General features: G+C 35.6%; 1 protein-coding gene across 5 annotated transcripts in view; it reads right to left on the reverse strand.

Annotated features, from left to right (window-relative positions):
• Positions 1-17,287, reverse strand: part of wdp (Leucine rich repeat protein windpipe) — a 36,798-nt gene that overhangs the window by 6,416 nt on the left and 13,095 nt on the right. Inside the window, exon 2 of one of the 5 annotated variants that reach the window (XM_074101388.1) lies at positions 11,099-11,151. The exons of 1 other annotated variant lie outside the window; for it this stretch is intronic. Coding sequence is in view for 1 of the 4 variants with exons in the window: in XM_074101386.1 (XP_073957487.1) it covers positions 5,464-5,482 (19 nt within the window). In the remaining 3 variants the exon portion in view is untranslated. Of the gene's footprint in view, positions 1-5,463; positions 5,541-9,195; positions 9,371-11,098; positions 11,152-17,287 lie in introns of those variants that run through there. 3 more of the 5 variants (XM_074101389.1, XM_074101391.1, XM_074101386.1) reach the window with 3 other exon arrangements.

The following is a 17,287-nucleotide window of genomic DNA, read 5'->3' on the forward strand; positions in this document are numbered from 1 at the left end:
GTGTTTCAGATGTTTATGGGCGGTGGTGATCTCTTACCATCAGGAGACCCACTTGCTCGTTTGCCATCCAGTCGAATAAAAAAAAAAAAAAGCTACCGCGGCTTATTAAATGTAGGTTAGCATTATTAGTTTCACCAAGAAAAATATTTATATTAATACTTGAAATTGTTAAAGAAAAATATACCACTTACACTTATACCCTTTGGCTGACCTAGGTCATGTTCTACACCCATAAATTTGTTACAGCCCGGTATTAATATTATCCACAATTTAGGAAGTACCTGATATGTCACTCACTACGGTAAATATAGATACGCCGTGTCCATCGTGTTTACTGGTACATGTGGTATGAAAACGAAAGGAAACTTTACATAATGATGAAACACAAATGAGTCACCAAGGCCGATTGGACGTAGGACATGCAACTGGCTGGCCATGAACGGCGCACTTTAAGGGAAGTAATATTTTTGGAAACCTTTAATGCTATTAACCAGGGATATATTATTTATTTATCAGACAATAAGAATTTCCTTGATTTTGATGCAGGAGTTGAAATTAATGTGGTACTTGCAGGCAGTTAAGCAACACTTATCGTCCCTTAGTGGCAGTGTATTAAAATGAACAGTAAAGTGAAGAATAAAGTACTGTGTTACTTATGTAAATGCACATAATATGTTTAAATCTGAGTTTTGATTTGGGTTTTGATTTGATTTGAGATGGAGCGACGACCTGGTTAAGATCGCGGGACCGCGGTGGATCCGAAAATCACAAGACCGGTCTGAGTGGAGAGCCTTGGGGGAGGCCTATGTCCAGCAGTGGACGTCTTTCGGCTGACATGATGATGATGATGTTTAAAATTTTGAGACAACCAACACTAAGATGTCGTTTTCAAACTATTCGAGGCAATTCCGAGTAGAGATGTGTAAATCACTAAATGGGTATGGTTGTATATATAGATATTTAATATTTTTAGGCTAAAATTTACACACATGTCCGAATGGCTGTCGTGAATGAATGGAAAACAATAAACATTTGGTCATGATTTTGCTATCTACACCATTTTGTCTTAGATAAAAATAGCTGAATATTATAATTACATTAATTTGTGAGAAAAATATCTATAAACATGATTTTCACGGAAAAACACTTCATCGTCAATTCAATCCACAATTGTCGTTAGATACGACGACTAACCAGGAAATCATAAAACCACGTCACGTCTCGGAAAATATCAAGTAGATTGAATCTAATAAAAGAAATAAACATCGAGAGATTATATAAGTTCACCTACTTCAGCGGAATCACGGCCGAAGTTTTCGCATTAATATTTATGTGCACTTGAACCTGAAGTATTTTTGTTACTGGTACGATTTTCTCGCGTGGGCCGACCAATAAATCCTAAGATAAACGGGATAGTGCAGCCAACGATGCCATCTAATGGCTGTATTAGTGCAGAAATCTTTAAAGCCTGAGGTGATAATATCAATCGCGACTGAAGATATTTAGAAGGACATTCACACCGGGTATAAATAAAGGGCCAGAGTTAAAGTACCCTAATAAGAAAGAACATTATAATTAAGTTATCGCGGTAAATCGTAGTGGCATGTAGTAAACGATTTGATTGTTTAAGTTATTTATACCTTTTAGTAGCAAAATTACGTTCATATCGACAATAAAAAAAAATATCTCACCCTAATTTTCACATTGAACACGCGCCGGTTTCTAGATTGTACAATAATATTAATATTTCTTTTGGTGGCAACAAAGTACTATGGTACAGACTTAAACAGCCATTTTGTCAACCTGAAGTATATTAAGCACGCAATCTTTAAAAAGCAGGTCATCGGTTGTTTTCGCAGCGAACAATGAGGCTAACGGAACTTTTCTTTCAGCCACATATTGACTTTTCCTTGATCTGACAGTTTGTAAATAGTCATTGAAACAACACGACTGTAACCATTCTTCGAAGAAGTGGAAAATTGCTTTCGTTGGATTTAAGTTCCGACGTTTCTAGAAAGCGATGCAATTCTTTTATTATCAAGGGTGAAATAAGCAGTTGGTTTTCATGAAGCACTACTTACTTCTCAACACACACACATCAGGGGGGTTCTTACATTACTGGGGGCACATTCTCAAATTTTTTGTTGAACTGTTGATATTCATCAAATTCTTAACTATTTTATCGACTTACGTATAGAAATTAACTACACTTACACTAAAAATAAATAGATATCACGGGGAACTTGATATCAATTGATCTAGTCCCAAAGTAAGCAAAGATTGTGTTAGGTACTAGGCGACGGATAATCATATTTTAGTAAAAATGTAGGTACATACATAAACACATAGTAAAGTAGATTTACTTAAAATTCGGTCATGAAAATTCATTGAAAATTTAAATAAAATATTGGAAGTAATACTAATGCACGCGTGCGGGCTGAACGTTGACAAGTGTTGCACTTATAAATAGTTAAATTTATCTGCACATAAGTGTTCAAAACTACACTTGAAATGGTCGCACAAAACATCGAAAATGACCAATTTCGCGGCGGATTAACCTCTAGAGGGCATGTCGCGATAGTTTATTCCGAGGGTTAATAATTTGAGTATTTCTTCGAAGCGATAAAAACCGGCGATCACCCCACTTGAAGCGTTAATGTTCCTGCTTTATGCGCCAGCGCACTGCATCGTAAACCCGTCCACGAGCACACCATATAGTTTCCTAGACTGGGTTCCGTGAGTTCAAACGGCCTAAGAAACTGGTTGCTTAACTGCTTATGAACTGTATATTAATATGAAGTCATTTCCACCACTGTTTAACTAACAATCTTTAAATTTACTCGTAGGTTTCGTATTTAGGAAGGAATACTGGTTTAAGATAATCATACTGCCTACTTTGTATCTACACGTAGTTTTTTTTAATGATAAAACTGTACACGCATAAATCAACGCGAGACTAAGGGAAAATTGGGGTTACTTTAAAAAGAACCTTTGCTCTAAAATTCTTCTCCCTTTTATATTTCGACCCCATAGATATCTCAAATTAAAATTTACGAAACCCTCATGGGTTTGGTAAATAACTACATCAGTGACAGGCAGCACATTGAAATACGATAAATTTGATATTTAAATATGTCATTTTACATTCGTTTATGCTGTCTGCTTCTGTACTGTTTTGCCTATGAAATATTCGAATTGTGAATAACAATGACTGACAGTTATAAACGGGGGTTAGGTCTGCGTCAGAAGGAAAAATATAATCATTTCAGTGTTATGTAACGGTTGCTTCTGTTTTTACCATCCATGTAGCATGATAATGGATATAAAATATCTAACGAGACTATATAATATTTCAATCTGGCACTTTCATACTTTAAAGTTTTTGATAAATCCACCTTTCAGAAATCTTACTATGAAATTATTTAGTGTCTTCTCTCCTCTTAATTTTCCTACTGGTACAGTAAAATGCAATGTGGGGAACTTAATTCTGCTCAAAACTACCAGGAGATCGCACGGAAGAACTTGGAATAGATACAATGAAAATGGACCGAGGGCCAAAGTTACCCCTTCAAGGTCAGGCTGAATTATAAGCTAAGGTTAAAAATTTGACACAAAAATAAATCCACCATCATTCATTAAAACGTCACCGCTTCCATATACTGCCCGTTTGAATCGATTTGACAAGTCATCACGCTAAGTTTGACCTTTTCGTCGGTGTCAAATTAACAACAACCCGCAAAATGCGGAAGGTATCAAATACCAAGCTGCAAACTTCATTAGCAATTAATGTATAAGTAAAGTGGAGCAAGTGGCGTAATGCGAGTTGGTTCGAGGCTGGGTCATTAACGCTTCGGTGAATTTTATTGATTTAATTATGTACGTATTGATTGACCACGGTAATCTATGTGGAGCCGCGTACTTGGTGGTCAAAATTTGAAGTAGGTAATAACGAAATATCCAATTCCAAATCTAGTCAGAAACAATCAAACTACTTATGATTACATGTGTGAGGTTTTCGCTTAGAATGTTTCAGATTGTCACTGTTTCAGCTGTATAAATACGATCGAATGAAGATCTTCATAAATAATTTATATTACTTACAATCGTTTCAAGTATTTCGAAGAAAGTCGATGACAAGTCATTTATGTTGGTGGACATTTCTGTCCTCTTAATGCAAAATGCGGTAATAAAAATTTGAGGTAATAGCATTTGAGTTATTTATACCATGTGATACGATGCAGAATGTCTTTAGCTACACAATCAATGGTCGGCAAGAGGCAAGGCTTAAGAGGGCAAAATGAGTGGTACAAAACGCTGTTTAGAGCTTATTGCACTTCTCTGTACACTTGCAGCCGTTTTTTTTATTCGTCTTGATGGAAAACGGGCAAGTGGGTCTCCTGATGGTAAGAAATCACCACCGCCCATAAACATCTGCAACACCAGGGGTATTGCAGATGCGTTGCCAACCTACAGGCCTAAGATGGGATACTTCTAGTGCCAGTAATTTCACCGGCTGCCTATGGGTAAATTACACAAAAAAAACATCGCTCGCGGATGCGCCGCTCTAGTACGCAGGGTGGTGATTCTATGATGTGTATTTTTTTTGTATTTTTTATGAATCATGTTACTTGAAATAAATGAATATTATTATTATTAATAATAATACTTAGATAAGCAATCCTTAAAATTAGTTACTCTCCTTGTTTTATAAAAAAAGTTTTTTTTAGTGACACAGATTTTCAAGTGATTTTGGACATGATCCAACCAATAACGAGCGTCAATTAATTCAATAAGAGATATCGCTTAGGTACCATTGTAACAAACAGGTTTTATTTTGTTTGTACTATATTTGTTGCCGTGTGAAGCCGTGGTGGCCTAGTGGTTCAAACCCCGGCTCGCACCTCCGAGTTTTTCGAAATTCATGTGCGGAATTACATTTGAAATTCACCACGAGTTTTGCGGTGAAGGAAAACATCGTGAGGAAACCTGCACAAACCTGCGAAGCAATTCAATGGTCCGTGTGAAGTTCCCAATCCGCACTGGGCCCGCGTGGGAACTATGGCGCAAGCCCTCTTGTTCTGAGAGGAGGCCTGTGCCCAGCAGTGGGACGTATATAGGCTGGGAAGATGATATTTGTTACCATCTAGTGTTATTTATTTAATTTAACTGTCCAATGACTGTAACATTTAGATCTGTATTTAACTGCAGCAAATAATTGAAATAAAACAAATCAAATGACTGATTCCGATATAATTTCTTGAAATTTTATTACTTAGATATTTTACTTCTAAACTTCTGAACTTTTATAAATATAGAAGAAATATAACTTCGAAAGTAAAGAAAACAACAGCAATGGCTGAAAAATGTCTCATAGTTGGAGATCGTAGAATATAAACAAATTAATAACTAACATCTCCGTCCCACGCCCCAATGCGCAATCGACTCGTCATTCACGTAACTCACCCCGCACTGCACGTATCATAAAACAAAGACAATATGCACATAACACTTTACAAACACGCCGGTCAAACAAAACGCAGTGATATCAAACAATCGCTCAGATTTCACTCATGCGTGCTCGAAAAGCGAGATTTCACTGTACACTGCATTCAATGTGAATTGCCACATTTTATTTGTGACACTCAAGGTGAGCTGTATTGTCTGTGGTGCCTGGACGATGTCCAAGTAAAATAATTTGGGGAATCAGGAGATATCTTAACGCACTAATTACGGATGCTGGTCACGTGCTTTGACGATGAGCGATGCAATTGTATCAACAATGTCTTTAGTAACTTAATACGCATGCAAATACGGGAATTTATTATTCTCTAACAGATCATCATGTCACTATAGAATATAGGAATGCCTCTGGAATATATATTTTTTTATTTACATAACCAATTCTAATCCATTAAGCCTACGAAAACACGAACTCAAATTACCCGGTTAACCGTAACCAATTATAGTAAAGAACCCTTAATTTAAAACATCTGGCGAAAGACAACACGTAAATAGAGCTTACTCCACTTTTAGGTGCTGTCAGTTTTGTATTCAAAAATAAATATTTCTCTTGAATATCACTAGTAAATTTAAAACTACATAGCACCCACCTACATTAGCAATTTATTATTCATTCACAAAACTGGCTCTGTCGTCACGACATGCGTCAAACAATTTTTTTACAATCCAGAGTTTGCTTTGAATTCGTGAAGCTTGATTGAGTGTGTCGATGCAAGCGTGTTGAATGTCGGATTTTATTAGCCTACAGACGAGTCTGAAAACTGGTTGACTAGCACCTGCTCTTGCTTTGTGGTCATGCACGCTGCTTTTGTATGTACGAACGGTTATTTATTATTCTCAGTCATGTCATGAAATAAAATTAAAAATTAACATGATACTACCACATGTACCTTGAAGCTTTATAAATAGACCTCCTACTCCTCAACCAATCATTTGTAATCATGACTATTTAAATGAGAAGAAGCTTATGATATTGATAATTATTTATACTGAATCTATCCAATTAATATATTTCGATACCGGCTCTTCTCTAAAGAAACAATTTAAGAGCAAACGAACATTATAAATGACGGTTACACCTCCATACAAATTACAGCCTATCATTTTGTAAACTATCAAATTATTTTTGTCAGCTATTACGCTGGCTGCACGCTCGGCCCATTACAGGTCAGGATGACTTTGATATTTTGGTAACGTATCAAAACACAGATACTTAAAGGGTAATTGTCGGTGCAATTGGATACCAAATTATTGTATGTGGCAATGACAAATAAATTGTGGGACATATTTCTATCACAAATTCCAGCACTTTTTTGGTTAGTACAATATTCATTTGCAATGCAACCAAGCAATTACATTCACAAAGTAATTTTTAACATCGTAAATAATGTGTAGCCGAACGATTTGATACGAGTACAACTGTTCCTACGAATATTATAAGTAATACATGAACCATCTGTTTGTGGCTTGGGAAACGTAAATCTAGTTGAAGATTGGATTACAATACAATTTTCCGCAACTCATTGGGAATCGTGCCAAACATTGTAGGAGACAGTACGACGCCTAGAACAGCATCTGGTTCCTCCTCGTATCTAATGTTCTGTGGAACGAATTTAATTTTCATCTCAAACTTGCGTTCCCTATTTTCAAAAACATGATGCCGCTGTTATTAGACACATTATTTCCAAGTACTACAAGTATCTTAGAACATTAATTTTTAATACGTTTCCTCATGGTACGTCGTACGCTCATGGTTTAAGACAAGTAGTCTTACTTGACATTCTGATGACGCTTTTTGCCACGTATACAACTAAATTACTACGTATTACGTTAAAACCTTGACCTTCGTGAACGATTGTCATCATACTTGATTACAAGCGAAACAGTCGTCAGTTTTTTTGTCCTCATGTTCAACGTGATGTTAAGGAAGAAATGATCCACAAGAGCACTGTTTGATTATTATTGAAATATGTTTTTACAAATCCCACATCATTTAATACCACACACCTAATCCAGGAAGGTCACATTAGCTTTATTATAATCAATCACGTTATCTGAACCATTCATAGCTGTATGAGCATCAGTTCGATAGGAAACACTTTTATAATTTACTATTACCAGTGCAAAAAAAGGTAAAAAGGTATTTTGTTCAATCTTTTGAGTTAAAAACAAGCAAGACGCACAAGAAACTCGTGCTAGTTAGGATGGAACTACACCACCTGTTCACGAAAACACATTTAGAAGTCAACTTACCTTTTACTTACAAGATCACTATGTAAGCTGTCACAGAACCAACAGTTACTGTTAATTGCTTTACCACCATAAAGCAACCACAATACGGCATTATTTGAAGTCGAATAACGGAAGCTAAGGTCAAGAGGTTTAGTGTGTGTCGATAAGTTTAGTTACAGGGATTCAGACATATAATCCGTATTATCTTTTTCAAAACATTTAACAACAATCAAACGGAAACAAAAAACATTAAATGTTTCAGTTGGCTCCAGTGCATTGTGTAACATCAATGCAATGTTTGAATAGGAACAACATAGACTTTAAATTATGTCAAAATAAATCGTATGGTAGGTACGGCGTTATATTTTTATCTGGTTTTTAAAATGTATTCACGTTGGATTTACAACGAGTAGACACCTGTATTAATGGACAGATAAGACAAAATTAGGGATTTCGAGTGTCGATGAATCGATTGTTTGCAACATGTGCTGATAATTTAATAAAACTGTTTATCGTCAAGCATTCTGTTAAAACTGTTGAGATATCCAGACACAGCAATAATAAAATATTTTATTTATTTCTATCTATTTCCAGCAATGAACTGATACATGTTGATGATAATGATTATTTTGAAATTTTTATATATTATGAAAAGACACGCTAAGTATCGCGCATCATTCTGCTTAGTAAAATAATTTCCTTTTGTTTAAATAATTAAAATTATGCTCCTACTGAATTAATAATCCCTATCTTATTTTCATAACCCCCTTGAACTCGACGTGATAAATATAAAAATAGCTTATATCTTCTGCTCATTATCAATGTGACCAAGCAATTGGAATTCTATCTATCGTGTGATTCAGGTTTTTTATATCATTAAAATTTTATTGAAACTGTCACCTCGAAAACTTGTGAGGTAGAGTATAAAATTTGGATACAGAACCTAGTCCATAGAAGGGTTCACCGTTGACTGATTCTCGTCGTGGAGGACATCAGATAGGCCAAGTAATTTTATTGAACTAGACCGCATGTTATTTTGCATTCTTCCACATGCTTAGATCGCATTACTATCGTAATTTAAAAAGAAACTTATTTATATGCGACAGCGGCTTTATGTTTCTGAATTTCACAAAAAAAAACAATGCTTTATATCTCTCATCGCATCATGCAGACCATTAATGTTATGTCCTATTTCTGGACTATTTAGGTAATTTTTGCGTCAAATAGGATCCACGTGTCATAAATTCAATTCACTATTATTATCTATCTGATAAATTCTACTACATTTTTAATGGGTAAGCTGGGAAACAATTATTTGATAACCTTTTCGATCTTTTGTCAACGTTAAATACTTAAATAGATATATGTGTTTCATTGAGATAGATCTGCATACTTACATGTATCTACAAACAAACGATGTGCAATATTACAAAAATAAATCACCTTTTACCTTAAGTGTGTCACTATTACAAAAAACAGTCACAGTACTCCTTACACGAGACTTATCATTTCATCTACTTTTTGCACTTAACACATGTCTTAAAACAATCGACGAACAACTCAGAACAGTCTTATGTAACACTAGACGTGCACTCGGCTCCACTTCATCGACTTATTGAAATACTTCTCGCATATTGGAATCCGCTAGAGTCCCTGTTATCTCTACTAGATAAGATTTGTTAATCTGTATGACGCCATGGCAATGCTAACTTTATTTGCGAACCGTTTGTTATTCATAGACAAGGTTTCGGTTCTATTTATCTGTGGAATACTTTACTTTTTTTGTACAGATATGCTTTACTTTGCTTACACCCTTTTCAAAGTCTTGGTGTATTCAAATCAATGATGTCACAGTATTATCTAGTGGACTTTTCTGTTTAATCTAGCCATAAATATTCAGACTGATAGGTGCTTAAGACTTGATGAGAATTAATGAAGTACAACAGATAGGTATTAATGTGATAGGTGTGATGTGTGTGTGTGTGTGTGTGTGTGTTTCTGCCAAATTTCTTGCGGCGTATTCTTCTTGGCAATGATGATCTTTCCAAAAGTGCTGGTAGTATAAAAAAGTGACATGTAAAAGCCCTTTGTGGCTTACTTACAGAATAGACGTTTTGCTTTTTTTTTTTTGAGCTTCGAAATGAATATCTTATTTGGTTCACAAAGTGTTATTGGATCAAATTATGTTAAAAAACGCTTTTAAAACCACACACCGATAAATGGAGACTTAAAACTAAACGAAACCGCCTCCTCCACTTTATTAGTAACAATTGACAATCGATAATTGCAGTACGACTCAATTAAAATCAATTGCCTTGTCCTTTGGTCCTGTTACGAAGATGCAAACTTGCGAACTTTGAACAATGGGTATCGATTTATTGTTCAAAGTTCTGGATTTTATGGGACTTAACGAGATTTTACAAAAATTCTGAATTTTACGAAATTTACGCGAAGGGTGTAAAAATAACCAACCCATACACATGCACATACATACACACTCACTAATTTTCACATTTATGGTATGTAGTCTTGAGATAAGAGCTTTAATCGAATCAGTGTCAATGTTATTTACTAGTTGAACATGAGTGTTTTGAAACTGCATTTGTTGGCGGATGTGTAATAAATGATAGCTAGACCTTAACCCTGATTTACCTTTGGACTGAAAACTGAGTAATAGAAAACAATAAAATTTGTCACGTGATTTCGTTGTTTATTACTAGGTAGTTGATTAAAACTCTAAAGGTCAGCTAGTTGTTTATTTTTGAAGGTTAATTTAATAAGCATGTGTTTATTATTCATAGTAGGGTTCATAATATTCGTATTCTATATCATCTTAGCAGTTACTGAGTTGGATAAAACGGCCGTAGTTTTGAAATGTAGTATTAATTTTGCTTCTTTATATAAATACTTTATAGACCGTGTAAAACGCAACTGAAGGAACATGTTCCATTTATTTCTATCTTCTAGTCTCTATAAAGTTTATTTAATAATAACAGCTGTATTTTTATTGCAGGAAAACGAGACCATAACAGTCGACGTAGTTAATTAAAATCTTTAAAAACTTTCTTTGTTTTAATTTGGCTAGGCTACAATCGTAATTTGCGAGTCAACTCATTTTTAAACGGTCAATGCTCTGTCATCGACACACATTCGGTCAATTAATCTTAAATGTTTGTAATTTATTACGGTTATGTACTTAATGTACGTCAGAGTATTTAAAAAGTCTGACAAAAACACAAATATAGATCGTGTTCAATTTTGAAATTAGTACATTGTACATACTAAGCAATTATTCCAAAGTTTGAGCTAGTGACGATAATTCACTGATTTTTGTAAAACAGCGTACCTTTCTTAATGGACGAGCATCAGCAGTGTAGAATCATCCCACTTTATGCACTTCTGTAACAATACAAAACCAAATTGTATATCATTTTCGCTTTTTATCCCCAGACTAAATATTCCATACAACTTCACTCAAACAAAACATATATGTAACAGGTTAACTCATTCAGTCGCTTTTTGCAATGCAGTGAAACAATTTTCACTTTTATTCTGATGGCCAATTATAACGTAACAGCTGCAAAAATTTAACAAGTTGATAAAGCATAAAATATTTGCTCCAATGGTCTTATGCTTTCAATAAAAAGACAACAATGGTCTGGTTTCGAGCAGCTGTTGGTAGCCCACGGCCAACACTATTATTACACAACATGGGTGAAATATCGTACGATCTCAAAGCGTCTTTCCGATTGGAGGGTTAACAGGGCAAGGAACCTGTATCAGACGCTACAAGGACGCACCTTTCGAGACGATATTTATTGCACAGATTAGTTTTACAATAGTAGACTCGTTGTATTACTGCAGCCACATAAGGAATCGTTTGTTGTTAAATTATGAATCCCAGTAACACAGTCAAGCCAGTTCAAGTCTATCGTAATACTAATAAATTAACAATCGCAGTTGGACATTCAGGCCTCAATATTGGAGCAAAGGTTATCGGCAAGATTGCACCAACTTTATAGCGCGGCCCGCGGTATCCGCTGCGGTGTGCCACAAGGAGCATGCCTGGGGCTACAACTATTATGGTCGTGTTCCATGTGGAACTAGAATAATGATGCTCATTGTGTAGCTAATGAACAAGTGTCCCCGCTTCCTCTGTGATAATATTGCGTTGTTCTTGACTGTATAAGAAAGGTGACGATTATGTGCCATATTTAAATTAAGGATAACGCTCACGAAGCAGATAGTTATGTAGATATTCAGTATCACAAAAACTTGTCTGAAATATCTTGAGTTAAGTACATCAACTTAAATATTGATAAAGCAATTTAAATGTCGCCGCATTCGACTTTTTAATAAATGGTCATCAGCATATTGCTTCAGCCTTCGCTGTCTTCGCATCTTATAACCATTTATGAACATATCAAAAGCTTTCAATGATTCATAGCAGCGGAACAATAAATATGTCAAGGAGGTTAAGATTAAAACGAACTTCACATAAAACTTAGTATTGTTTCCTGCGCCAAACATGGCAGTTGCATTTACTTACAATACGTCCGGCTTAAAATTCAAAGTACCTATTCAAATGTACGTCATAAATGCCATAATCATAAATTTGAGTGACGACAAAGTTGAGGTAACTGATAAGCACAGATTGACATTGATTTGACTTTATATTATATAAACGTGAAGAGACATATTTGCTTAAGCAGATAAGATAATTTCTTAAACACATTTCGGAAGTGCAATATGTAAACCAGTCATCGTTTTGACACATTATCACTTTCCAAGTTATTAACGAATAAAAAATGCCGGTAAAGTCGAAGTCAAAATATATTTTTTCAATTTAGGCTATGAATGTTAAAATAGCTACCACGGGGCAATACGGGAAATACGGGGAAACTGTTGAGGAGAATCTGGCAAGAAACTCAACAGGGAATAGTTTTTTGAACAGGACTTTTTTTTTAAAGACTTACATCACAAAAAAAATACGGTAGTGGTGTACTGTCTCTGACCAAAGACCCTAACCTAGTAAGTAGTTAAAACAAAGCACTTCAGGAGGACATTTATTACAACTATTCAAAAACTAACAATGACACTGTCTTACAATATACTCAAAGAGGCTAAGTAAATTTCTAAGCATAAATAGTTTGTTATACTTAAGTTACTATTAAACGCGCTGAGTTCACCTGCGTCAGACTTGTTTATGAGCTGCGCGAACGACGCCCGGCATCACACCATCGCAATGACGATACATTCAACTATTATACAACACCATAATAGAACTTAATCCAACGACGTTAACGTCATCTTTGATAGACATATCATAACTCATCTATAACGTCAATAAAGACTCCGAGAAAAAACCCTCGAAAAAAGATATTGAATAGAATATTGCCTCGGGCAAATAATAACTAAACAAATTTACCAATAACCTGGTAGACTACCTTAGAAATTGCTCTTTATACTGTATAAATTATACAGTATCATCTTAGTCTTACCGGTAGTTACAATAACGGTATACAAAAACCGCTGCGAATACCGTACGGGATTCAAGCCAAAAATTGCATTATCAGCTACAATTATTTAATGACGAATTTAAGCAAAGCATATAAATAGTTCTATTTAACTGCATTAAAACACAAATGTTTGTTCGAAGCTAACAAAACTATTGAGACATTAAACATCTGTGTCCTCATAGCCTAATTGAAAAATAGTAGAAAAGTATCGAGCCATTTACTACTACACAGATAACTAGACATGCTTTTGACTGCCTAAGGTCACGATAAAGGCAAAAAAGGCAAATAAGTTAGATAAATGACATCGTCCGTTTCTTGACTTTAGTCATTTCCCGTTTTACGTTACCGTTGCAAGGCTACACAAAAATTGGCTGAATAGAGGACAAGATTACCTCCAAATGTATAAAGAAGACCGATATTAAATGTGCGTATATGTAGGTACATTTATAAAGGCACTCCACATGAGAAATTAAAAGTGCTGTTTGAGGTCGGCTTGTTTATTGAGTCAACAGACAAGTCAACCATGTGATTTAATAAGATGGCCTTACGAGTAAACTTTTAAAGTGAGGTTATTTATTTAAAGTAACTCATGTTTAAAACCCTGTAATTATTTCAAAAGATAGCAAGTAATTTATAATGATGTTGACTCTTCATTTTAAAATTAATCATTCTTTCACTTCAACGCATAATTCAGTAGGTACCTATCAAAGCTAGCAGACATCTCGCACGTAAGCAGACTGTCTGGCACAGTTAAGCCACACAGGCAATTGAAGACGGCGGTGGTCATTGACACACCTGGAAGCAAAGTGAAAGTAACTTTGCAAATAATAACAGTGTGGGTGGTATAATTGCAAATCTATCTGTCATACAGATCATGCTAATGTTAATAGAATTCGATACTGCATTGTTCAAATTTCGCAATCATCACCACGAGATAAAGGATATAGAAACATTTAAGTATATAAAGCACAATGGAATACAGTAAGCAATGACGACAATAAGTATGCAACGTTCGCTTTTTTCGGCGCATGGACAATCAGTACTGCAAATATTTATGTAAATGAATGCAAAAAGCAACCTGATGATATTCATAGCGTATGACTTCAGAACCAATTTTGGTGTATGGCATTGCTAACAAGGCAACCATATTATCAAGATGTTCCTGATAAAAATAAGTGGTGATAATATTTAGCACAGTAACTTTGCAAGGCCTACCTATTTTATTATCCTAAGATCATAAATTAGACTCATGCCGTGGACTTTTGCTTTTAACGCCTCATTGGAAGAAGAAAATGTTGATTAAGATTTATAGAGACCTCCTACGGAGTAAGTACCTATACAAAAAATATACGAGCCCATATCTCCATTACTGCGGAAAGCATTCCAGTGGGATAAGTTTTTATATTTACAAGAAAGTAGCTAAGTGGAATCCACATGGCTGCTAATATGAACAGAAAAGATAGCAAAAACTTGTGTTTGTTGTCGCGAAAGAAACATGTAGGTACCTAACGGTCTCACGTTGCATATTTATTGCTTATTTATCTCGGGGATGTTAGTCGTGTAAAATTGGAAGTATTTGCGCTTCTCTGTACTTACGTATTAGTGCGTAAATTGCGCGAGAGTAAGTGTAATCTATCCCACTAACGCTCATTAGCTCGCACGCAACTCGCCCGTCCGTCGTGGGAACTTGAAATGCACTATTTCCAGCATCATCTGCCTATACACATTCGAAATGGTTCAGTACTTAGAAAAAAGAAAAACATTAGTTTTTTTTACACCTTAAAGGATCAAGTTTGATGTCATCTCGTGGTGGTCTTTATTTAAATCAGGTTTTAGTGGTTGTCACCCGTAAAATTCAAACGACGTTGATGAATTTCACTCAGATTTATGTAATGTACACCTAAGTAGTAATCGGTGCTCCATTAGAATGCGGATGTTTATGATCCCAACCCCTATCGGTGACCAAACACGAATGGCTGGCAATTAACGAGCGTACACAAACAACGAACAGATAAAATGACAATATTGTTGCTATTTTTCCAGCAGAGCAAAACAGCATCAAACATCATTGGAAGGAAAATAACATACAATAAAATAAATGTTTGCAATATTTAAATTAAACAAGGCTTAAAATATAATAACAACACCAATATAATGCAGGCTAATGCTCCCATTTGCGTTTGCGTATGAAATAAGTAGAAACTTCTGAGATTAAGTATTCTAATATGCTTATTTTTTATTTTCAAATCTCAGCTAAAGGCTCGTAAATGGATCAAATAATTCTTAAATCAGCTGCAATCGGAAAGATTATGGTAACGGCTTTAGTAGTGAACAAAACACGACCGATCGAAGATTTTGTTGGAAGGGCGGGGCACAAAAGGGACCTTAGTTGCCGTAGTGTCGGAGGTCCTGTAAACAGAATGTAAAGGAAACGATTTTTTGTTCGAGATTTAGGAGCCGGGCGTCGGCGTGACGGGCTCAGGTAGGAATTTCTACTCTGCTTCGATATTATCTTGGTTACTTACGACAAACTCCACTCCACTATCTTTAAGCCGACTGTTTGCATAAACAAAACTGACCTTACGGGTTGCATACGTGACTGCGATACAACTACACAAATTGTTAATTTTCAAGTACGTTCACATGGTAACGCAAAATTTTACTATGTACAAAGCATGTTCAAAATGAATTACAGTTGTTTCATGTTGGATTGTTTGCATCGTTATTTAAAATTTCCTTCGCTGTAGGTCAACGTTGACAAGAGCATAATGTTTGGTGTTATTTCGACCCTAACAGCCCCTCGATCCCCGGTCGTACAATATTAATGCTTTGCCACGTTGTTTTAGACCTTGAATAGCATTAGGAGTCGGGTCAACACAATTCACGTGGGCTTAAATATTTATCGCGCCACATAAACTTGCTGCACACAACAGCACATACCTATATTTAGTATAATAGGTAGTACGCGTAGGTATTACGTTATAGGAGGAACATAATGTTTAAGTGTAATTTTTGTTTTTCATAAAGAATAAACCTACCTATCATAGTATGTATATCTTTTACGTTAATTTGTTTGGTATTCTGTAATAAATAGATAATAGTGAATATGTTTATTAAGATAGAAAGAAATCAAAACGCAGAAATGATACTAAATATTACATCTAAATTAAAAACTAAACTACTCGTAACTATAAAAGGCCCCTGCGGCATTGTGCCGAAGATGCTGACAGCATTTCCTCGTTGAATCGCTAGGCTAATTCTTTGAGCGAGGTAGCTGCCAGCACTTCGATCACCAGATAATTAGCTTTATGTGCTTGGACTTTGACTTGAAGATAATTTCAAAAGTAGGTATCGAAATTGCCATCTCTATCTTTTTCTAACATTTTATATTGTGTAAGACCTACCTACTTGTCTTGTAAGTCACAGAATGATAAGGTATTTGCAAATGACAATGAGATGAAGCCACGCCTATTTTAGTCGAGGCGTCTTTTACGCATAATTCACAGCACGTATCAAATCTTAATTGCAATGCTAACACAATTATTCATCCTGCATGGATAGGTACATGGGACGTGTATGCCTAGATTATTTTATTATGTCGAACATGACATTTTCGTAGGTGATGGTTGTTGATTCGCTAGTGCGGGTGTAAAGTTTAAAAAAAGAAAATAATTAATTAAACATTGGCTTTCGCCAATAAAACTTGATGTCGATTAGGATCGTTAAGTTAAACCACACAAATTATTCTACACTAGCAATCAAAATTTCCCTGCCGTCCAATAAATGAATTCTCGCGTTGCCGTTACAAATAGTCCAGGTACAGTTAATGGGCATTTTATGGACTAGGAAGCCACTGCACGGGCCATAATGAGCTCCGCGTTATGGCGGCACGAGTTATGGACCACATCAGTCGCCGACCCTCGCCCGCTCGGCTGGCTAATTAGCTAAAAGGCGAATGTCTCGAACACCATTTTCGGTGACACTTCACCAAATACGCGCCAAAGAATGCCCGCCAA

This window comes from Choristoneura fumiferana, chromosome 18 (assembly GCF_025370935.1).
Source record: "Choristoneura fumiferana chromosome 18, NRCan_CFum_1, whole genome shotgun sequence".
NCBI lineage: Eukaryota > Metazoa > Arthropoda > Insecta > Lepidoptera > Tortricidae > Choristoneura > Choristoneura fumiferana.